The following is a 25,141-nucleotide window of genomic DNA, read 5'->3' on the forward strand; positions in this document are numbered from 1 at the left end:
TCTTGCTGAAAAGCTGAATTTTTTCAGCTTTGATAGCTCTACTTTGAAGGATTGTAACTTAGTGAATATAATACCAAAATAAACAAAATTATAGTCTAAATTCATCTACAAACTTTAAATTAAATGTTGGAAAAAACTAAAGGTCAATCCGACTTAAAATGAATGAGTTATGAGTGTTTAAAAAACGTCACAGATTACAAAATCTTGCTGAAAAGCCGAATTTTTTCAGCTTTGATAGCTCTACTTTGAAGGATTGTAACTCAGTGAATAGAATATCTTAATAAACAAAATTATATTTTAATTTCATCTACAAACTATAAACTAAATGTTGGAAAAAACTAGAGGTCAATCCGACTTAAAACGAATGAGTTATGGGTGTTTAAAAAACGTTACAGATTACATGTCTAACCGGTTCTAAACCCGGTAAAAACCGGACCGACCCAGGAAAAAAACCGGACCGGACCGGATAGAAATCTTAGAACTGAGAACCGGCCCGGGGGTCCAAAAAAATGGTCTGGTCCGATCCACCGGTCCAAATGCTCACCCCTAACCTAGATTGTTCCTTATTTAATGCTTATATTAAATTAAACAGACATTACAAAATAATGATAATAATAATAATAATAATAATAATAATAATAATAATAATAATAATAATTGTCTATATGAATGTGGAACATCCCAAAAAACATATAAGCCAAAATTTTCGTTTTTTGAAATCAATTAACAACCATAATATTATCATCATAAAATCAAATTATCAAACATGTTTCTCAACATCTCATAAAATCGGTCAACGTATAATTGTCTCATAATAAATATCAGAGTAAGCTCCGAGACTAATAGAAACTGTGGTGTGTGTCATGCCATCAATTCGAGCCATTTCCTTTGCTTCCTGAAGTATCTAAAACCAAAACTGAAAATGTAAGCACGAAGCTTAGTGAGCTCCCCCAAACTACCACATACCATACACGCGTAATATGCAACTGGGAGATACGGGCCCTGTCCACACTCCACCAACTAGGAGATATGGGCCCCGCCCACACTCAGCTACATGAGATACGGGCCCCGTCCATACTCGGCTACTATGAGATACGGGCCCCGTCCACACTTAGCTACTAGGAAAACATACAAGCATCACACAGACAACAAGTATAACTAGATCTATCATTCAGACTTATACCATAACATGCTACGGGCCGACCTTGGTGCCTTAGACACATTCCTACTAAAGGGAAACTCACCTCTTGTGACTGGCTGCTGAAACTCTGAGTGAGAAATCCCTGTCTGCTGCTCCGGTGACTCTCCGGTTATAATTTCCATAAAGATACTTAGTCGAAAGCTGATAACTACTTTTAGGGTAAAATGACTATTTTACCCCTGGCTAAGGTCAACATTCTAGTCAAAGTCAACATCCAGTTGACTTGACTTGCCGAGTTGGTCCACCAACTCGTCGAGTCCTTATTTTTCATTTGTCTCCAACCCAGACTCTACTCGTCGAGTCTAGAAAGACTCGACAAGTTCTCCTACAACTATAACATCGGGACAATCTTCAACTGACTCGCCGAGTTCATCCTTGAACTCGTCGATTCCACCTTCATCGAATGAGTGCGCCTAGTCTGTGACTCGCTGAGTTGTATGAACAACTCGTCGAGTCCCTCTTCATGGGTTGGGAGACGGCCTTGGACTCACCGAGTGCGTTCATACACTTGCCGAGTCCCATGGTTTCCAGGTCCATAGCTAAGTCTATTTTGTTGGGTACTTCTTCTGGACTCAACTACATCCATTCTAAACTCAACTGGGTTCCTGTGCATCACAACAGGTTGGGGGAACCACACCCCCGGACTCGCCGAGTCCCAAGAACAACTCGTCGAGTCAGCTATTGTCCAAGTCCGTAACTCGATTTCTGATGTACAACTCTCATCCAAAAGGTAGATATGGGGTCCTTAATTCGCTATAATACGTAAAGTCATGAACTTTACATACATGCATGAGACTTTTATGCTCAAAGGACCAAAAATGGGTTTTATTTCACATATGGGGTTCTCATGGCCATAAAGATGGCACCTTTATGCCATGAGGACCCTCCAAGGTTCCAGATTTGAAGATATATTAACTTGGGACGTTCAAGTCCCAAGGATCAAGCTTCTTGGACCCAAAACTCCATAAAAATGGCCACAAGGAGATATAAGAAACTACAAGTCAAGTATGAAGCTTGATTACCAGAAAATGGAGGAGAAGATGTTGTTGTTCTTGGATCTACAATCTTCTATTGAAGTCCTCCTTCTTTCTCTTCTTCACACAAACTTCAAATGACACAAGATTACTCAAAAATGGCACTCAAACACTCACAAGGCTCAAGGTGGCGAGTTAGGGTTTTCTGGACGTTGAGGGAGTGATAATGAGGCCACAAGGGTGTTATGTTTCTTTAAATAGGGTGACAAACCCTAAAAATTAGGGTTTCAAACAAACAGCTCCTACTCGCCGAGTCAGTATTCCGACTCGTCGAGTAGGTCACTTAGTTCCCCGACCTGGAGTTGATCATACTCGACGAGTTGAGCCTCCAACTCGTCTAGTCCAAGGGTAAAATATGAAGCTTGACTTGAAATAAATGTATACCTGAGACCAGGTGTTCCAGAATGTGGTAAGTTGGTAAGTAGAATCCTGTTCTATATGTTATTAACAAACTTTTTTCTAAAAGATCCAATTCTTATAATTATTTGATAGTAGATAATTTTACATGATGAAGTTATATGTATAGTACTTTCTTCTTTTTTGACTTTGATATAACATTATGTAAACACAAATATTGACAACTCACGAAAAGGTAATTGCATTAAAACTTGTTGAAAAGTAAACATTTTTTCTTTTTCAACAAGTTATGATGCCTTGGTTGAGATATCCACTTGTGAAGATTTTATTTGTCAAAATATTAAATTGCTTGCATTTCCCTTGATTTTTTCAACTTGGTGTGGGTTCTTGAAAGGAGGATAAAGTCCTTTTAGGTTAACAACAGAAGGTTTAAGGCCCTTTTAATGAGTTCAATAGTTGTAAGTTCAAATTCATATAGACTCCTTGAGTTCCTTTGAAAACCATCATTTATTCTTTTACTATGTTTTTTTTTTGGTTATGAATTTGATCAATTCAGTGGATGTACTTCATTGTGAAAGCTTTTTGATAATGGTTCAAACTTATCTTTTGTTAATAAAAATCCATATTACATAAAAAAATCTTCAAATGTGGACATCTCAACCTGTCCATGAATTGAAATGTAAAACATAGTGGGACAAAAACTAAAGCGCGAGGCAAAACGGAAAGCGCAAGTGATGGTGGAGAGATTTCTGCAGAACAACCGACAACCTCTTTTATTTGATTTATCTCTTATTTAATTTGAATTTTGCATTTTTCTAGAGCAAATAACGGCTAATGGATAATAACTAATGTGTAATGGCTAAGGCTAACGGCTAATGGCTAACCTGATTGATATTTAACAGTTTCTAACAGGGAAACACCGTTTTTCATGATGTTAATTTTGAAAATTTAGGAAAGAAATCATGTTTGACACACATGGACGATTGACGTATGAACATAGACAAAAGAATCCTTTAAGAATATAACGGAATAGGAAAGTGACAGTAAAAATATAGGGAAAACATACTATTGAAGTCAAAAGTAAGTGATGTCTAACCTCTGTTGAAGACTCTGGGAACATCAATCAATCCCCAGTCGACAAAGATCAAGTGGCGAAATCGCAGGCTGCAGTGTTTTTTTTTTTTTTTTTTTTTTTTTTTTTTTTTTTTTTTTTGTGGATTATGTTGCCGGTGTTCTCTATTGAGGAAATTGGAAAGGTCATCAATCATCAGACGACATAGATGAATTTGTGATTTGCTTGTCTGTGAAATTAGGGTGTTTTGGGCTGATGTCTTCGGTGTTTTTGTTGGAGAGGAATCGGGTGCACTTACTGGAGAAACGGGAATTGCTGAATCGGTGGGTGTTTAAACATGAGAGATGAGACGTTGAAAGACAAGTGAAGAACGTTTGATGTGGTACCAAGCGGCGTTTAGGGTAGGCTCCGTGGCATGAAAAGAAGCCTGTAAATCTAATTTAAGAGGCATGAGAATAAAAATGTTTTTATATATAATAATGAAATCATATATATATATATATATATATATATATATATATATATATATATATATATATATATATATATATATATATATATATATATATAATATTGTTTTTAAATTCATTCTAATGTAAGCTTACTATATTATAAATTTACAATTTTCCTACTTTAATTTATTTAAACAACTGCATTATAAAATAATATTTATGACATTTTTATTGGTTTTTCTATTTATTTACACAATACATTGTTTTATAATTTTAAGCATAGAACAATGAAATAAAAAATATTATAAAAGTAAACAAAAATATATAAATATATAAATAATGTCTTAAAAATAAAAATGATCGAAAATGGAAAATAAGTTATAAATAAGTAAACTATAAATGTAATCTCTATCTTAATAAAAGAGTGTCTTTAGTGCCGAGTATCTACTCTGATAAATGAATTTTCTTCTTGACACATGCTATATTCTCATTCAATTTGTCAAATATCATTTTATGGTTATTTTGAATTAATTTTTTCTCACATGTTATTTTATGGGTTTTCTTGTTTTATTAAATTTCATACAATCTTTTAATGTAATCTTAAATATTACTAAAAGAGAAAGTTTATGACATTATCTTAAATAATCTGGACCATTGATTGTATTTCAATCTTATTTTTTCCACCCTTAGATCAAATTGCTGATATCATCTTCGCTATATGGAATGTATTTAATTCCAATAAATGTTTTCCAATCATCAATCAATAACTTACATTCGTTGAAATGGAATGTATTTAATTCCAATAAAAGCTTTCCATATTTTACATCTTGAATTTTCAGTTATGAAGATTTTAATATGATCAATTTTAAAAATATATTACTAACAAATCATTTCAATCAAGACCTTAATATCAACCATTAATATAAATCCGTTTATATTAGTAAACCAGTAATATAAAATCTTTTTTTATTAGGAAATCATTAATACCGAAAAATCATATTCAAATTATCACATACATATACGATTCACCATTGAATCCGCGACTCACATTTATTTTCAATCGTTTCTTTTCTTCAAACATTCTCCTACAACATCGTTAATATTGGTTATAACTTCCATCATCATTCTCTACTATCAACATTCGCTCTTGTGCGCTAGAAGGTCAGTACCTTCTTTCATTTTTTTATATTTTTTTCGATCATTTTTTGCTCCTATATCAAATGTATGTATTCATATATTTCGATTTTTTTTGTCACAAATTACATGAAATAAGTTAACTACTTTTCTGAAACTTTTCAAATAAACATGAAAAGGTAGTAGGTACCTTTAACAAAACAAAAATTAACTATCCTGGGAACTGACATTAATTACGAAAATATTATTTTTATATATTAGAGATGATGATGATTTTTTTTAAAATTTTTATGTCATAAGAATCCGGTTAATTTTGGCATGATTTTAAAATATCATTGAAATTATTATGTTTTTATATATCATATCAACCTACTTTTTTATCTTCGTATAGTAACAATAAAATTTATTAATTTACACAACAAATATAGATATTTCAAATTTTGTAATATTATTATACCTTACAAAATACGACTGCTTCCAAAATAAATTTTCGTCAGTAATTTCATCCATAATTTTAACAAATTAAAATTTGTATTTTCTTTATATAAATTTTTTTTAATGATCCTGATTTTTTTTTCTCCAAAAGTATATCAAACATTTACGTTTTAGATAATGTTGCCATATTATAATTATTATTTTCCAAAAATATACCCGTTTAATGAGGAATTTGATATAATAAACGAAGTGAATGTTAATTAAAATGAGATATATATTCCATAATTATTACATGAGTTTATTAAAAAAATTAATATCAATGTGTAAACATTAAAGATTTTTAAAATGAAATTTCAGAATACATACAAACGATAATGTTGTACAATGAAATATAAAATTGAATAGACTGAAAAAAAAAAAACTATTAAAGCAGTCAATCTTGAAAATAACATAGTTATGAAAAATTATAAAGTAAGATTAAAATTATAAGATATTAGGAGATTTGTAAAAAGTACATTTAGTAAAAACGTTACGGTTATTAGAAAAAATAAGACCGTTAAGATTAATGAAAATACAATATATAAACTAAATTATCACAATAGTAATGAAATTTCATTATTTGATATTTCATATAATTGACAGATATATCAAATTAAATTGATGATATACTAAAATTATTCAAAGTTACGTCAAAACTAATACAAAATTTTTGCGAATACTAAATAAATAAGAATAAACATAAAAGCTAGCATTTATATTTATAATCAATTTAAAATAAACCAATCATGATTTAGAAAAGAATATCCATTAATGATATACTAAAATTAAATCTATATAACATTTAACATTTTATAAATTATATTACATAACTTTATTTGAATAAATGAAATAGTTGTTAATATTTAATGCAATAGAAAAAACGGTATATTGATTGTCAATATATGTTTAAATTAGGTAACATTATTATGCAATGAATGTTTAATTAAAATGATTATAAATATATAAATATCATAACTATATAAAACGAGGAAAATCGTTCAACTAATAAAACAAAAAATGATGTCTACAAAGAAATCTTTCAATGATTATATATATTTATCGTTTTCAATGTATTTTCTACATATTTCAATAATACCAATAACCATATATTTTTTTATAATCATTATACAATATCTATAAACGATTATATGTTTTTTTATGCGTTTCCCGCGTTTAACGCGGGCTATAATCTAGTAATTACTATAAATATACTAATAAATGGATATCAATTTCATTAATAGACTTACCTTTTAATTTCAAAATTTTCAAATTAAAGCTCATTAGTTTTTTTTTTATTTATTTATTTAAATTATTTGTTTAAATTTAAAGGATAAAAAACATTCCAATTTTAATAATTCATTATCTTTCTTATTTTATTAAAAATTCAAAGTTTTTAATAATACATGAGTCTGACAACTAGTTATTCTTATAAACCATGATTTTGCCACATATCATTTTCTAAGCAATCAACAATTTTTTCCTGTCCAAATTGAAACCAAGCATATATGAATAACGATCTTGTAAATCAGGAACTATAATCTCAAAATTAATTCCTAACTAGTGAAGAGGCTCGTGCATTATACAAGTGAGATTTTTTGTTAATGTATATTAAGTCACGAAAGGACGTTATAAATGGTTGATTCTGAAAGTACTATACTTAAAAAAAAGAAATATATGTTGCAATCATTAGCAATTTATATTAGGTGCGAACAAATGAAAGTACAATACTATCATGGATGAAAGTACAATACTATCATGGATGATATGTTGCTGATTTGCTAAGTTCACGAAATCAGCATACACTAAAGACAAGATTAAATCATTTAATATATACAACTACAATAAAATAAAATAAAAATTAAAATTAAACAAAAGCCTATCGGTATGGCTTTAAGGAATTTGTAAACAAAAATCACAAAGGGTGAGTGAAGTAGACAGGAGGACAACAGGCGCCTCATGATCCGAGATAAGGGAGGCAACGTAACAACTTGTGATCAATTTATTTTCCCGCATAAATGCTAATCATCACTTGTAGCATTAAAATATTGAGCAAAATCCGAAAAAACACAACCTACTGTTATTATTACAATAAAACCGTTATAAATTAATAATGTTGGGACTGGGATTATCCATGTGAATGCATTATTACAATAAAACCGTTATAAATTAATAATGTTGGGACTGTGATGTTTTATTAATTTAGTAAGATATTATTGTACCGATAAATTAATAAATTATTAATTTAAAGAGTTGGCTTATATTCGTGATCAACTCTTAAATTAATGAATCGACCTTTAAAATTTCCAAGTCTCTTCACTTTACCTACGAGAATGCATTATCGGCACAAAATGGATGTGAATAAGTTGTTGGATTATCCATGTGAAAATAATGAATGTTACGAGGTTCAAAGCATTAAAGGAATTATCACGGATACTGTTCAAAATTCGGTTAATGATGAAGTTGATGATGATTCAGTACCTTTGGAACTGGTCACTCGGAAAGAAGCATTGCAAGCGACAACAACTCTTAACAACTTTTTGTTGCAATATGATAATACAATACCTCAATCCTTAAGTGCAATTAGGAGATTTAAAGATGAACTCAATATAGATTTGAAGTTCACAAAAAAAAAAAAAAAACAAGTGACTATAGATTCATTTTTTACTAGATAATTCTAGAATTTTGGAATATTTTAGTAATTATTAATTTATATATTCGCTGGGACCAAACAAATTATTAATTTTATTCAGGTTATTAATTTATCAAGTATTAAATTATAGAGGTTCTACTGTAGTCTATTAATTTAACAATAAAAGTGTTTTATGTCTTAATTGAAACAAAAAAACACAATGTACTTTCACATTTTAACGGTCTATGCACCTAACAATTTACTTTCCCAAAAGAAATGATTCTTGAACAGAATCCTGATCACATATACATATAGGAGTCGTTTTTCTTTGAATGAAATTTGTTGGAGTGTGACATGATGGTTAAAGATCTAGCATACTTGCACCAATCACTTAGAGATATGAATATATAAAGAAACACTAAAATCATGGAGATGTAAAAAATTGGTTTAATGGAGGAAGGCACTCTCATGTTCAACCAACATCCTAGATGGAAAGCCACTCTTTTTCTGTATGAATCCTAGGCTTTTCAGGTTTTCTTCATTGAAATATTGTTGTTTACCATCGCAAGATATTCTTCTACGTCTTCACCCACAAAATAAAAGCATGTCTTATCATCGTAATTCTTAATCCGTCCTAGTTGTTATAAAACCACCCACGATACCACGTTCACCGTCTATATCATCAAAGTGAAATCTTTTAAAATCAAATAAAATGAATGTAAGATGCTATAATTGGTAAAGTTTAATAGCTATGTACTTTAAAAAGAAGTGAAAATGGTAGGTTTTCAAGCCAATGTTTAAATAAATCAATACTTGTTACATGTCAAGATTAGGGCAGAATTTTCAATTACTTGAGGTTAAACATGTGAATCTGCGAAACTAATTAATGCAGAACAAGGTATTAGCACAGTATAATATATACTTCCTTATATCTTAACCAACGACATTTTCCAGCATGAACAAAATCAGAAGCCACTCAATAAGTTTCAGAGAAAAAATTCCATAAATCAAACAAATTAAAGTTCATATAAATGAAAAAAAGGCAAAAAGATAGAACTTAAACCATAAACTTTTATGGTCTTCAATTGTTAATCAATTTTATTTGCTTTAGGTTCTGCCTTTACTGCTTAATCAACTTAATTGCCAGCAAACATTTACATTATTCAGATGATCTGATTTGCGTTTGACCCTAAATGTTTTGGAATCGAAAGTTGTTTCTTGATATGAATTTCTAACATCCATATGGTAAGAATTATTATTTGCATGTACCTGGTGTAACGAAATTCATTATTGGGTTAGATCTCATCTATTGAAGAGTAATTTTGTCCAAATATTGAGAGTATGTTTGGATGGATAGAATGGAATGATGAAGGAAATGAATGGAATGAGATATTTATTTCAAGATAATGATTTTAACTATAAATAAGGAACTATTATTTTACAAAATTAAAATTTAATATAATAAAATCTAATCTCTTTCATTCCCATTCCATTTGTTTTCTGATTCCATCATACTAAATAGTACATAACAAAGATACAAATATTAATCAAGAAAAACAAAGATAAAAGTTTAATCTTACATGGTTAATTAAAGAGATATTCTCCACTTTAGAAGTATCAAATATTTCATGGCCAACTACTTCCACCTTCACCTTCATATTACCATTTCATTCCTTATTTAATTCCATTCTCATTTGAAACTTATTCTTAACACATAAGAATCAATGTTTGCCTTCACAACTCAATTAACTTAATCGTTTACATGAGAAGTTGTCATCTATGACACCCAAAACAAGTTTGGGAAGACATTTTATCTGGATTTTATCACCGGGTTACCAAAATCTAATGGTTTTGAAGTGATACTTGTGGTTGTCGATCGTCTGTCAAAGTACTAACAAAGTCTGCCATTTTATACCATTAAAACACCCATTTACAGACAAAATTGTTGCCGAGGTGTTTCTGAAAGAGGTCATTAGACTACATGACATTCCCAAAATTGTCCTAAGCGACCGAGACCCTTTATTTTTAAACACGTTTCGGCGAAAAATTTTCTTATTACAGGGAAGCAAGTTGAACTTCAGTCAGCATATCACCTGGAAAGCGATGGACAAACAGAAGTCGTTAACCGCAGCTTAGAGACCTATCTGATGTGTTTCGCATCAGCTTAAGGGGCTGTTTGATAGTTGTTGACTGAGTTAGAACTTCTGACTGAAGTTCACATCTGACTGACTCAAACCATGTTGTTTGATTATATCTCTGACTAACTGTGATGAATAATAAAAAATGACTATATTACCCCTTGATGGAAAACTTTATATAGCATAAAAAATAATAATGAATTTTATTCTTGATTTTAGAAAAGGCAATGAACTTTGATCCAACCATAAATTCACCATTGAGATAAGTTTTGATGGGAGTTTGTGATACAACAAACAAATCAAGTAATTCAGAATTAGGAATCGTGAAGGTATGCTCAACCATAAAATGTATTTTTTTTTTGTTCAAAAGGAGCTCATTCAAATGACAATATCATTGAATTGACCATAGTTCATACATAGTTTAAACAACACAACCATTGAGCACAATTTTCTAATAATACAACTATTGAGAATTGTGGTAAACAGAGATTAGAGTATAAGTTTACAAGCTTACATATACCTCAAAATCAAATGGCACATCATTACTAAAGAAATGGAATCACAAACCTAGAAAGGAATTACTACAAGTAACAACATCCATCCATCAATTCACTTAGCTAATAAAAGGATTCAGCCCTCAAGAATCATTTAGGTATACACCAAATATTGATTGTCAAGAGGAGTGTTTGAGCTCTGATTGGGAGCTTGATTTTTTTGGTCAAAAGGAGTGTTGAGCCTGATTACACAGCCTTCACCCTATATCCACACACCATCGATCACCACCACCTTAACCCTTCTCCATCTCTATACCAGCCTCTCCGCCAAACTACCAACCATCACCCCAAAACTTGACCACCACCATCATCAGCCACTTCCATCCTTATTCCTCCTGTATAGCCACTACAAAACACCATACCAACACCACCAGGCACCATCAAACCAACAACAATCATCACCACATTACCGCCATACCAACAAAACACCATACTAACAACACCAGGAACCAACTTATCAATTGAAGGGAAATAGGGTGAATATCGAATGTTTTGGTTATTGATTGGTGGACTGGTGTGTTAATTTCTGATACCAAGAGAGAGAAAATGCTGTGATTTTGAGTTTCTTGTTGGGTACCGGACATGCACACAAGGTTACCGATTCAATTACTAATGAAGCAAACACCAAATACCGATTGCAAAAGAAGTCTAGACACAGAGAGAAAATAGATAATACGAACCTAGATGCAGTGCAACAAAAGAATCGTGTTGTTCTTCAAATTGCAGGGCTTGAGTGAGATGAAATCGATTGAAATCTACCCTTCTAATCGACCCTTCAATTACCGATTTGAGAAGTTGAGAGAGTGGCAGGTTTGAGGAGAGCAGTAGGAGGAGAGGTCGATCGACCAGAAAGGAAGAAAGAAGGGAAAATGAGGACAAATGGGTTTCGTACCAGTCAGCTATGTTTATTTCACTTACCGGGTCAGAAGATTGGTTGGCTATAGCTGACCGAGTAAGCCAATTTGGGGCTCTACCAAACGGCCTGACCGGACCAGTCAACCAAAATTTACTGATCGGACCCGGTCAGCTCAATATCAAACAACTCCTAAAACATGGTCCTTTTGGCTACCCTGGGCCGAATATTTGCATAACATAACATATGGCGTCTCCACCAACACCACTCCTTTCAAAATTGTGTATGGGTCGGCCCCCTCCCACAATCACACGATTCATTCCGGCCAAGATACAATGCGAGGTCATAGCACGTGATCTGGTTGATAGGGACGAGGTGCTTAAACAACTAAAGTATGATCTCTCCCGGGCCCAAGAGTGTATGAAAAAAATCAGCCGATAAGCACCACTGACAAGTCCTTTTCCGTCGGAGAATGGGTCTTCCTAAAACTCCATCCTCAAAGGCAACAATCAGTAGTCTTCCTAAAACAATCAGTCCTTTTCCGTCGGAGAATCAGTAGTTTCCAGATCACAAACCAAATGGGACCCATTGCTTACAAACTTAATCTTCCTGCTGAGGCCAAAATCCACCCGGTTTTTCATGTCTAATTACTTAAACGGGCCATACGAAACCACCAGATTGATCTGACACTTTGTAAATGTCTCGAGATGGACCCTACCTACATGCTTATGCCAAAACGATGTTTGGCTATCCGAGAGATCTCAAAGGCTGGTCACAAAACTCCACAATTGGATGTGAACACCACTGAAAACGCTACATGGGAAGATGACTTCCACATTCAAAGCCAATTCACTGAATTCAAGCTTGAGGACAAGCTTGCACCATTAGCAGGTGGTATTGATAAGGAAGATGTCGTTAGTCCAGAACTGATTCGGTCCAGAACTGATTCAGCCCACTGACTTTGAGCCCCAAAAGCCCAACACTTGGAAGGTATACAAGAGGAGACACAAAAGAGACACAGGGGACAAGGGTAATGGTCTGATGACTAACCTCTCACATGACTGAAGAGAGAGAAAGAGAAGAAGTATGTTTAGCAAGGAATGGAGCATTCTCATTGCCATCTTTTAACTTTTCTGATTCGTTGTATTCAGCTATATGCTTGGGCAAGAGGAATCATTATGGTTGATTGTTTTGTTTATCCATTTGAATGAAGAGATTTGCTTCCTTGCTATCATTTTCCTGTTAGGACTTACTCATCTTTTCATTTTGATATCTTCATTCTTATCACATACACAAATCCGTTGCAAGGTAGATCACAAACCTTACAATCAAACACACCAAAAAAGTGAGGAAAGAGGTTTGGGCAGATAAGAAAAAGGGTGTGTTGTGGGTGAACCGGGTGGTTTTGTATTTTTGATGGTAGTCGGGTGCACCTCATGGAGAGCAAAGTCATTGCAACTCTGCTAAGGGCATTTGTAAAAAGGCATGGTGGACAAGATTGGTCTAAGACATCCATTATATAGCAGTTGGGTCTTTTTCATTGGGTTACGACACATTCACAACAAATAATTAATATTTAAGGAGGTTTGCCCGATATTATCATCGCATTGTGTCTTATCAACTAGAATTAGAGGGTGTTGATGACTTGAGTGTTTTAGATTTACCTTATGATTAGGACGTTTGACGTTTAATTTCTTTGAAAAACAATTGTTTTGGCAAGCTGTAAGTTTCATCGGGAAATGGGAAATGAAGAAGATGAGGATAGTTAACATCTTCAAAAAATTTAATTGTTTTGCCTAATTGGAAATGAAATAACAAGGTTGGTTAGCATATTTAAAATAAAGCTACACATAGTTATGAATAGTCAACTGAAATCATTGTTATATATATATATATATATATATATATATATATATATATATATATATATATATATATATATATATATTCTAGCATTTTACACATAAATAAGGGAGAACTACAACCAAGTGTGTAATGACAATTACATATCTTCTTACGGTTTGAAGAATATGGAAGATATAATAAGAACTTCATATCTGTCTGAGATGCTTACAACAATTGAAATGGATTGCAAACTTACACTCGTGACATTTAAATATCATTTCATATTGTAATCGGTGACCACATATACTACATTGGCCATCCAACACGGTACCTTGAGCAAATGAGAGAGAGTGTGGGTGACTATGAATTTTATGAATGCCTCCAAACTTTATATTTAGGAAAAAATGAATAGAATTTCTCCAACAGGACAAGCTATAGGTCTCTGTCTCGCACTGAAGTATTGATGAAGCACAAGCGGTATGTACAGATTGAGCACAATCTTTACAATGATAGAAAGATTGATGAGGATTCAGATCCTCCTCACAAATTTCACAAAAGTATTCACTCTTATGGTTTTCAATCGGGAGGTAACTTAGGTTCATGGGATGCTTGTCATACTTGTGCCTGATTGTCTCGGATAATAACAACGCACATTCAGGATGTATATAAATATTGCACATATTGCAATGGAATGAAAGTTCACCTTTATAAAAGCCCATGAGACACATATGACATTGAATATCATACTTATCTCCTTTTAGTTGAAGTATTGAAAGAAGGTGATTAGGGTGAGATTTGTGTGTAATTTCTTTAGGTATAAACCCACATGTAACATCCACATAGTATCCACATTTGAAACAACAATATGCAAACCCGTTGCAAGGCAGATTACAAATAGCACAATTGAACACGTCAAAAAAGAAACCGAGGATGTTTGAGCAGATGAGATAGAGGTTATGTCGGGGGTGATCCGGGTGGTTTTCTATTTCTTGGGGGAGTCGAGTGCACCACTCATGTAGAGCAAAGTCATTGCAACTCTGTTGAGGACATTTGTAAAAAGGCATGGTGGACATGATTGGTTTGAGACATCCATTACATAGCAGTTGGGTCTTTTTCATTGGGTCGTGACACTTTAATAACAACAAAGAGGAAGAGGTTTGTGTGTTGCTTTTGCTTTGTGTCTGATCAACATCAATTAGAACTAACGGGTGTTCATGACTCATGTGTTTTAGGTACTCATCTACCTTATGATGATGGTGATCGATACTTGATTGTTGGAAAAACAAGTAGTGTTTAGGTAGGCTGTATGTTTCATCAAGGAATGGGAGATGGAGAAGACCAGGATGGTCAACATCTTCATAATTTTTCTTGGTTCTGCCAGCACCTGATAAATTAATTGAAAATGGAATAACAAGGGAGGTTGGTCAGTTGGTATATCTTAAATAACACGTAATTAAATTGGTCATGAAATTTGTAACAACAATACTAGTGAATGATGATGAAAAGAAAAGATTAATAAATTACCAGGAGACAAGAAGATGGACATGAATGGCTCTCTTCTTGATGTTGCACAATCCAGATGGGCATAATACATACATTTATCGCATTTGTATATCCAAAGATCTGCCTTCTTGAAATCTAAAAAATCACGACCACATACTCTGCATTTGGGATTATGTTTAGCTTGTTGATCTATAAATGGGAAGGAATATGAAATGTTGAGGGGATGAGTATGATGAAAAGCACCATCTGTTCTCTCTTGGATGAACAATTTCTCTGGTAGGAAAGCACATTCACTATGTATGGTGAAGTCACCACAAAAGGTGCATTGATAGAATATCCCTTTATGCTTCTTCCCACAAGCACTACACTCGCATAAAATGGGCTTAGGGATTAAACACATCAGCAAGTGAGGGTGGCAGGGATGATAGATGGTATTTTTTCCTACTTCTTCAATGGATAGATGATTTTGATAATATTTATCAAAAAGTTCTTCAAGCTTGCCATATCTGTTACAAATATGCATATGAATATGAATATGTTGACAAGTGAAGAGTATGTGATGTGTGGGATGGGTGCACTAACCTTGACATGATCTCAACACAGAATTTGTGAAGTGAGAAATCATGACATGATGACGAACATGTGTAGTAGTACCTATGGTACATATGGATTTCTTCCCCACACCTCCAACATCGGGCACCTCCAAAACCCTCTTTTTTTGTAATTGGATCATCGTCTCCTTCTTCATCCTCTTCATCTTCATATTTTACCTGCAAATCAATGAGCTTTAGTGGATGCGCGTGTGCATATATTTTAAGTACTATCTCTGCCTCCATGATAATTATTATATTTCTCTCTTTAGTTTACGATAATGATGTGATGTGTTAGACTCACAACTTATCTTATCTTGTCTTATTTATAATAAACAAAGAGAATATATGAAACCAGGTGGCCTTTTTTTCTTTCTTATGTACTTTTGCTTTTTTCCTTTTTTAAACAAGAAATCGGTGAAGTGAAACTCAATTTGGTTTAAGTAATTGACCGACCAAGTTTTCCTAGATAATTGCCCCTTATAATATGGAATTGCTTTGCTAGTAATAAATGAATATAATATCATGAAATTATAGAATGTATTTTATACATCGATTCATTATTAAAAAATATATATGATATTGTAATGTGTACAATGTTTTCATAAAGTCTCCAATATTCTGAATTCGGTTTTCATGTTTTATTTTTTCGTAAGTTTAGTACATAACGAGTAATCAAAATTGAAACACACAAAAAGCATGATTAATTCTTTTCTTTATTCCTTTATCATTAGTTCCACCTCTTTAATAATAATAAGTAAGGAATAAATTCTCAATTGAACCATTGGTAGTTTCTTACCTTAGTCCTCAAAATATTTTATTTTTCTAAACTACACATCATATTAAAAAAATGAATCGGCTTATATGGTTTAAAGTCTTCATTATATTAGATTTAGTTTCATATTTTGTTCTTTTTAGTTTAATAAATAAGGAGATTGAAATACACAAAAGCATGCTTCTTTTCATTTTTCTCTAGCTTTAGTACCACTTCACAAAATAAATAAGGAATACATCCCAATTTAAAGTTGCATATTAATCTTTTTGGTATAAAGGTTCAAGTTGATTCATATTATCTGGTTGAGTTTTTAAGAGCCCGAAGTCAATTGGTGGAATTGGTTGCTGAAAGCTCTCATATGATAATCTTTTTCTTCGATCCCATAAACAAAATATATATGAACTTGAAAAAAAAAAGCAAAATGCAAATTGTTCATAACCTTAAACCTTTATTACAACAAAAACATCTGAATTTAATTAACATAAGCAAATCATGTGGATACCACATCATCACATTTGGTCTGATCAATCCACTATGAAAAACATAGTAACCTTATAAGTTAAAAACATTGAAAAAAGCATTGCTAGTTCATGACCTTCATCTTCAATATATTTTATTTTATTATTAGTTGCACGCTTTTCCAAATTACATACCAGATTAAATAAATAAATCTTATTTATAAAAGAACAAAAGGTACAAAGTAATTATCGATCTGAAAATATTCCATATTTAACAATAAAAATAATCTGCAAGTTGTAGCAATATTTATTTTTCAAGGTCTCTTATATATATGAAAGCAAGCAACAAAGAAGATATAAAACAACAGCGCAACAGGCTACCACACCAATCGATAAACTCTAAGCCTAACAAAATTTTGTTTTTTCTACAGATATCACTATGTTATAGACTACTCCTGTAATTAATAAGCTTGAAAATTGTGTAATTAGTTACAAAATTGATCTTAAAAAAAATGATCTTTTATGTGATAATGCGAGTGACATTCATTATTCAAGATTCATTCAAGCTTACTAGAGCAATACAGAAATAGGAAGGCATATATTGATGGCATTGTAATCTATGCACATACCATTAACTACTTGAAGATAACAAGTAGTTATTTATCATAATAAAAATAATATATAATTTAATTTAAAGATAATATTGTAAAATTTGGTTATTATTGAAAGCATATAAAAATTATTAAATAGGTTTATCAAAATGAATTATGATGAAACATTAGTAAATGCATAGCACAAGTGTGATGATTATCAGGATGTTTAACTATCTCTGTGAATTAACTTATGAGATCACATAACTGAAAACTTATATTCAGCTTTGTAAGTTGTCACACCCCAAAACCCAGAACGGCGGAAACGTTCTGGGGCGGAGGACGTCATGTAATGTATCACAACAATGTAAAGTAGTAAACAAGCAACAACTTCATCCATTGCATTAATAGTATAAGTTTCAAGTACATGTGTGTTCTTTCATAATATACAACAATAAAATGAATAATCATAAAATAAGACGAGTTTGGACTGCTCCGTCTTCACAAAACCTGGTCGTCGTACCTGTCTATTTGCGACCTGAGAATACAAGTTATTTTGAAAGAGTAGATCAGCCAAAAACCTGGTGAATTCATAAGTATTAATGTGTTTTTGATTTGTAAAACTTGTAATGAAAGACTTGATATTGTTCTGAAAGAAAGTTCGTGTCACACCCCCAAACCAAGGATGGCGGAAACGTTCGGGGGTGGAGGACTTCATGTATAGCATCATAACCACAATTTCAATAGTAATTCAAGCAAACACAACCAACATATATATAATTGAAAAGTTACATCACTTGTATGAATTACATGTTTCAAAAATCAATTACAATATGTTGTCAAAATATGAAAAGTTTGACGCCTCAACGTCCCATCCTCAAAAGCACTTGGTAACCCGATTAATGTTTTCCTGTGAATACAAGTTGTTTGAAAAGTGTCAACACAAGGGTTGGTGAGTTCATAAGCTTTTATTAATAATCTTATTAGAAGTCTTTCACATGTAAATGTCGCGTTGTTTCAGAAAAATCCGATATTTTCCTTGAAATCCGAAGAATGTAGCCTTACAACCAAAGACTAGAATGTATGAGAAGTCATCGTTTCTTAGTAGAAATGTTGTGAGTTTAAAATGAAGGTTGCTTTTTGGCGGGGTCCTGAATTGGTTGTTTCCTTTTATTTCCCCAGAACTTCCTCTTGTTGTTCTCTCCTTTTGTTCGGTCGGTGGTGGTTATCACGGTACCACGGCTAGCCCTGTGATCTATGAGTTGTTGTGCCAATTCCTTGGCACTCTCAAAGGTAGTGGGTTTCGAGGCCAAGACACTATCTTGAATCTGGGATGATAGGCCCCAGAGATATCGTTCCACCTTCTTCTCTTCTGGAGTGACCATTGTTGGACAGAGGAGTGCTAGGTCGTTGAAGCGGGCAGTATAAGTTTCAAGATCAGTGCCTGTCATCCTGAGGTTCCAAAGTTCTTCTTCAAGCTTTTGTATTTCGCCCCTCGGGCAGTATTCCTTTAACATTAGGGCTTTCAAATCCTCCCAGCTGATTGCGTTAGCTACTGCAGGAGTAAGTGACTTAACTCGGCCATTCCACCAAGTAAGTGCTTTTCCAGTGAAAGTGAATGCCGCATACTTGACCTTGCTCGCTTCGGGACAAGCGCAGATTTCAAAAACTGCCTCGGTCCTTTCGAACCATTGCACCAGTGTGATGACGCCCCCGCTTCCATTGAAAGGATCGGGTTTGCCATTTGTGAAGTCTTTGTAAGTGCACTCCCTCGTACGCCCCGCGCTGTCCCCATGAATGGAATTGGTAGCTCCGGATCCAGAACCGCCGGAACCATGGGTTCCCATTTGCGACATTGCTGCCGCCACGGCTGCCGTCACTGCAGCCTGGAACATTGCAGGATCAAACTGCGGAGGTGGTGGTGGAGGCGGCACTGGGTTGTTGGAAGGCCTTGGTCTTTTCCTTGGTGGCATGGTTCTGTCATAAAAAAAATGACTAGTCGGTAAGACTTCAATAGTGATAACGAGTCGAGTGTTACTGGTTTCATCCCTCTTGTATTTTATCATAACTTTATTATTCGTAATTGTTTGTGTGATCAGGTTATGATGTATAGTGTCCAACATTCAATAAATAAAATACATGCCAAATTTCATTGATAACTTTTAGTACATAACGCTTAAAGAGAAAAGTTTGACCTCATAAGGGTCTACATTACATCATTACAAAAGGTAGTTTTTGGCATTACAAAACCCCTTTGAATAGTGTGATCACATAGTCGCAGGGTCGACCTACATACAAGGAGTAGCACCAACGCGTACTCATAAAATTCTACTACCTAGACGGGAGAATAGCAACGAGCTCTAATCACTGCGACCCTTCTTTGACGGAGGCTGCGATGATGTCGATGCGCCCTGTAGTTCCGCCAATTTGCGTTCGGCTGTAACCATTCTCTCTTCGAGTGCCATGTATCTTTCCCGATACTCTCTTGTTTCTGCTTGAGCCGCGAGAAGGTCTCTAATGAGTTGGTCTCGGTGGTGGGAGTCTCGTTCCAGGTTTCTGGTGCGACCCGTAGTAGACTGTACAATGGCACTTAACTCCCGGACCTGATCTGTCGTTGTCCTACCACGATCATCCATTCTTGCCATTCGTTGTATCGTGACGGGGAGAGCCCTATCAGCCGGTCCACCATGAGTGAGATCATAGTAACCTCGTTGGTAGCCATATGGTGACCGTTGACGTTGTTGTCGGCTCCATCTTTCGATCATTGTTACCCAAGGGGGTTCGGGTCCATTGTAACCAAAACGGTGCGCGGGTACCCTCGCGATGTAGGGAGGGTTGAATACTTCTGGTGGTTCCTCCACTTCGTTCCCAACCATGACTACCTCATCACCTTCCTCTTCTTCCTCTTCTTCCTCTTCTTCCTCTTCTTCCTCTTCTTCTTGGTTGTCTTCCTCTTCTTCTTCTTGTTCGTCTTCCTCCTCGGGCCCTTCCTCGGGATCCTCTTCGGGATCTTCCTCGGGATCCTCTTCGGGATCTTCCTCGGGTTCCTCTTCGGGATTCTCCTCGGGCTCATCTTCAATCCATCCCGCGTTTCCCTGATTGGGAAAGTAGGGGTCCCCGGGTATGTGAAATCCTGCCATGTCGTCTGCACGAGAAACGGGGTTAAGAAGTATGTATAGGAAAATAATAATTTGGCGCTATAGAAACGTACAAATACTCCTATAGTATTTTTAAATGTTTATATTTGGTTCTTAGCGTGTTCTTTATGGAGTGTTATTAGGTTTTCAGATTTGTCGCTCATTACGACTATTCCTTAATGTGCGTAAGTCACTTCTTGGACGGATATAGTTGATCAGGCTATATCCTTCCCAGAACTGATTACACATGCTAAGGCGTATTAATAATGTTCGACTCCTCCTCTTTCAATTTATGTTCTCCTAAGTTATGACACCATGCTATTATAGAATGCATGCAAGTATACTTTAAAACAAGAAATTATTTGTTTTCAAAAGTACAACTCTTTAATTCGCTTTAAGAATCGGAGACTTTTAGTCCCAAATGTGTTTATAGTTTGTATATCTTATGTGGTTGATATACTGAATTCACTATAAACCGTGCTCTGATACCAATCTGTCACACCCCCAAACCAAGGATGGCGGAAACGTTCGGGGGTGGAGGACTTCATGTATAGCATCATAACCACAATTTCAATAGTAATTCAAGCAAACACAACCAACATATATATAATTGAAAAGTTACATCACTTGTATGAATTACATGTTTCAAAAATCAATTACAATATGTTGTCAAAATATGAAAAGTTTGACGCCTCAACGTCCCATCCTCAAAAGCACTTGGTAACCCGATTAATGTTTTCCTGTGAATACAAGTTGTTTGAAAAGTGTCAACACAAGGGTTGGTGAGTTCATAAGCTTTTATTAATAATCTTATTAGAAGTCTTTCACATGTAAATGTCGCGTTGTTTCAGAAAAATCCGATATTTTCCTTGAAATCCGAAGAATGTAGCCTTACAACCAAAGACTAGAATGTATGAGAAGTCATCGTTTCTTAGTAGAAATGTTGTGAGTTTAAAATGAAATGGAAAGTAAATTTATTCTATCAACCTAAAACCTACTTTGGTTTTTATGCAACCCCGTAAACTTTATGAATTGTTGTCTCCCTAAGTGAGTCGCTATAATCATACTGTGACTATGTGAACCTGCCACAACGTTTCTCAGGCGTCGCGAAAATGAAATGACATTTGTCACCCGTAGACCTGCAGGTCCAACTGTAGCTAGCAGCAAGGTGTGGGGTGTCAATCCCAATATAGATCTATATACAAGTATCACGTTCTCCCTCAAGGAGATTCTGATTATAACTACCAGGAATTATATCCCGCACTCGGACGTACGGGGAGATAGAGAGATAGAGATCGAAAAAAATAGAGAAACTCACAATATAGGATAACAAGTTTACGATAATTGTGTGTGAATATAAATATTTCTTGTATGAATGTACCTTTCTTGTACGAGTGCGTAGAGTGATGTATCATAAACTATACCTATTATAGTTTATCTAAAATGTATGTACTATGTATGAACCCTTTTTATGGAAATGTAACTAGTGTTGTGAATTTATCAAAACATAGATTAACTTTCGTGAAATGTGTGCGAATAGAAATCTTTCTTGTATGAATGTACCCTTCTTGTACGAGTGCGTAGAGTGATGTATCATAAACTATACCTATTATAGTTTATCTAAAATGTATGTACTATGTATGAACCCTTTTTATGGAAATGTAACTAGTGTTGTGAATTTATCAAAACATAGATTAACTTTCGTGAAATGTGTGCGAATAGAAATCTTTCTTGTATGAATGTACCCTTCTTGTACGAGTGCGTAGAGTGATATATCATAAACTATACCTGTTATAGTTTATCTAAAATGTTTGTAATATGTATGAATTCTTTTATGAAAATATATTAGTATTGTGAATTTATCAAACTATACCTCTTATAGTCTAATAATACGTGTTCCAAAATGAATGAATAATATTTAATATTTAATATGAATGTCTTAATTCCAGTTCATAATGATAAACTAACATGGAAACACATTCAAATATTAGAACTTATGATTATACACTTTGCTCAACATAATACAAAGTGTTATGATATTTACATGCTGTTGGCTAACTTTAGCCATTCTGCCCTGTATTTGGAAAAATCATAGAAAAATCATACGAAGTCGAAAACTAGATCCGTAAATTTTGAGAGTTCACAAAATGTGTCTAGTTTGCTCATAAATTTTATCTCAATTTATAATGACCTCTAACTTGGGTGAAAAAGTCCAAAATCACAGACTGGTCCGGATTGTTGTTTGAAATGATAGGCAGTTTTGTAAAAATCACCATAAATTGTAGAAAAATCGTATGGAGATGTGCAAGTAGCCATTTTAAAGCTAAAAACTCGAACTATTTGCACCTTGTACAGTTTTGAAAACAAAAATGTTTAAGATGCCCAAGACAGTCCGTGAATGGAGTTGAACTTTTCTGATGAAGGCTGTTAGAAAAATCTAGTTATATTCTTAGTGTTTTAACTTGTATTCCCCCCCTGAAAACTTGAGAAATCATGAAAATGTAGGGGTATGAACTCACCTTGAGTGATTTCAGTAGATGATTGTTGAAGAATGGAAGTGTTTAATTCAAGAACACTTGGAGATGCCTTGAAGGTTTTCGAGAATTAAGTGTGGAAGAACACTTGAATCCAGCCTTGGATCTCGAAAATTTGTGTAGAAGAGTTTGAGAGAAAGAGTGATGTTTGTTACTTAGTGGGATGAGAGAAATGAGAGAAAATGAGGAGTGTGGTTGATTGTTCCAGCTCAAAAACGTGGGAGTGAGTGAAATTTGAGTGTAAGGGAACATTGAAGTGACATAGGTAAGGTGGGGAGGTATGGCTGGTCATAGAGTGGGTGTGGGGTGGTTGCTTGTGACTGCGGATCAATGACACTGCTTTGAATGCGAAGTTGGATTTAGCTTTGCTATAAGTTTCAATCGATTTTGAAATTGAGTATTGTTCGCATTTGTATGAGTGTAGTCGATGAATCGATAAAGCAAGAACATATGAGTTTTGATTCGCAATTGGATTGATGATTGAGGGATGATTCGTGAAGAAAAAACGCGAAGTCAAGGACTATGAAACTGTTGTTTGCAAGAATTTAAAAACTCGATTGTGGAGTTGTTGATGCTCATTTTGCGAAAGTAAAACAATCGAGTGTTCGCATCTATGAATCAATTTGAAGTCAATTGGGTTAATATTCGCATATGGGTTCAACATATGAATTTTTGATTTCGCAAGTTTAGAGTTCATGAACTAAACTGTGTTCGCATTTTTTTTTGGAATGAAAATTTTGTGAATCGCATTTGATTTATTTTGTTAAAATGCGAAGGTGATTAATGCGAAGGGATGCGAAAGGTGTAAAAATGAAAATGCGAAGTATTTCTCAGTAGAATGCGAATTGGGGAAGAAAACAGAAGATTTCAATTATTGTCCCTGGAGTTTCGCATTTTTGGAATGAAAATTTTGTGAATCGCATTTGATTTATTTGGTTAAAATGCGAAGGTGATTAATGCGAAGGGATGCGAAAGGTGTAAAAATGAAAATGCGAAGTATTTCACAGTAGAATGCGAATTGGGGAAGAAAACAGAAGATTTCAATTATTGTCCCTGGAGTTTCGCATTTTTGGAATGAAAATTTTGTGAATCGCATTTGATTTATTTGGTTAAAATGCGAAGGTGATTAATGCGAAGGGATGCGAAAGGTGTAAAAATGAAAATGCGAAGTATTTCACAGTAGAATGCGAATTGGGGAAGAAAACAGAAGATTTCAATTATTGTCCCTGGAGTTTCGCATTTTTGGAATGAAAATTTTGTGAATCGCATTTGATTTATTTGGTTAAAATGCGAAGGCTTAGGAAATTTTTTTTTAACACAAACTTTTCTCCTGTGATGTTTTCCCATTATCATAACAAGTTATACAATACGAACATAACACTTACCCTAATACATAAGGTTTAATAGAGTTGACCGGCTTGACTTGATGACTTGACTTGACTCAAGATTGACGATTGTCACAGTTCGTATAAGTGTGGAAATGTTTGGAAGTAATCGAAACCGTTTGGTAAACCCTAGAAATCCCTATGATTCCTATTAGTATAGATGAAATCTTCTACCAAGACCTAGTTGTTTTTTAAAGTAGTCTTCTACCAAGACCCGACTGTTTTGAAAACAGTCTTCTACCAAGACCCGACTGTTCGACAATTATTATTAATATAAGAAATTGTATCCTGTGGTACTAGGATACTTAAATACAATTCACCTCATTGGTTATGTGGATGAGTCACAAGATAGTGGTAATAATATAACTAACTTACGTATTATCCCTTTATACTAGGATAACTAATAGTACATTTACCTCTGTTGCT

General features: G+C 33.9%; 1 protein-coding gene and 1 long non-coding RNA gene across 3 annotated transcripts; both read right to left on the bottom strand.

Annotated features, from left to right (window-relative positions):
• Window positions 1-10,964: 10,964 nt before the first annotated feature.
• LOC145013259 (uncharacterized) lies at window positions 10,965-13,062 on the bottom strand. Its single transcript, XR_013664895.1, has 2 exons — window positions 11,726-13,062; window positions 10,965-11,610 (listed from the first exon to the last, which is right to left on the bottom strand). It is a non-coding gene; the product is annotated as an uncharacterized LOC145013259 (long non-coding RNA).
• An 872-nt stretch (window positions 13,063-13,934) lies between these two features.
• LOC145008574 (uncharacterized) lies at window positions 13,935-16,117 on the bottom strand. 2 transcript variants are annotated; one of them, XR_013663546.1, is made up of 4 exons: window positions 15,829-16,117; window positions 15,490-15,752; window positions 15,268-15,404; window positions 14,999-15,127 (listed from the first exon to the last, which is right to left on the bottom strand). XR_013663546.1 is itself a non-coding variant. In XM_078967169.1 (3 exons), exons 1-3 carry the CDS (start codon window positions 16,080-16,082, stop codon window positions 13,950-13,952), a joined length of 1,917 nt encoding a protein of 638 aa, XP_078823295.1. In that variant the 5' UTR covers window positions 16,083-16,117; the 3' UTR covers window positions 13,935-13,949. The 2 variants fall into 2 exon arrangements, 1 of the variants encoding a protein (XP_078823295.1); XM_078967169.1 differs by having other exon boundaries at window positions 13,935-15,127; window positions 15,268-15,752.
• Between the last annotated feature and the right edge of the window lie 9,024 nt (window positions 16,118-25,141).

Source organism: Lactuca saligna, chromosome 8, assembly GCF_052625555.1.
Source record: "Lactuca saligna cultivar CGN05327 chromosome 8, ASM5262555v1, whole genome shotgun sequence".
NCBI classification, from domain to species: domain Eukaryota; kingdom Viridiplantae; phylum Streptophyta; class Magnoliopsida; order Asterales; family Asteraceae; genus Lactuca; species Lactuca saligna.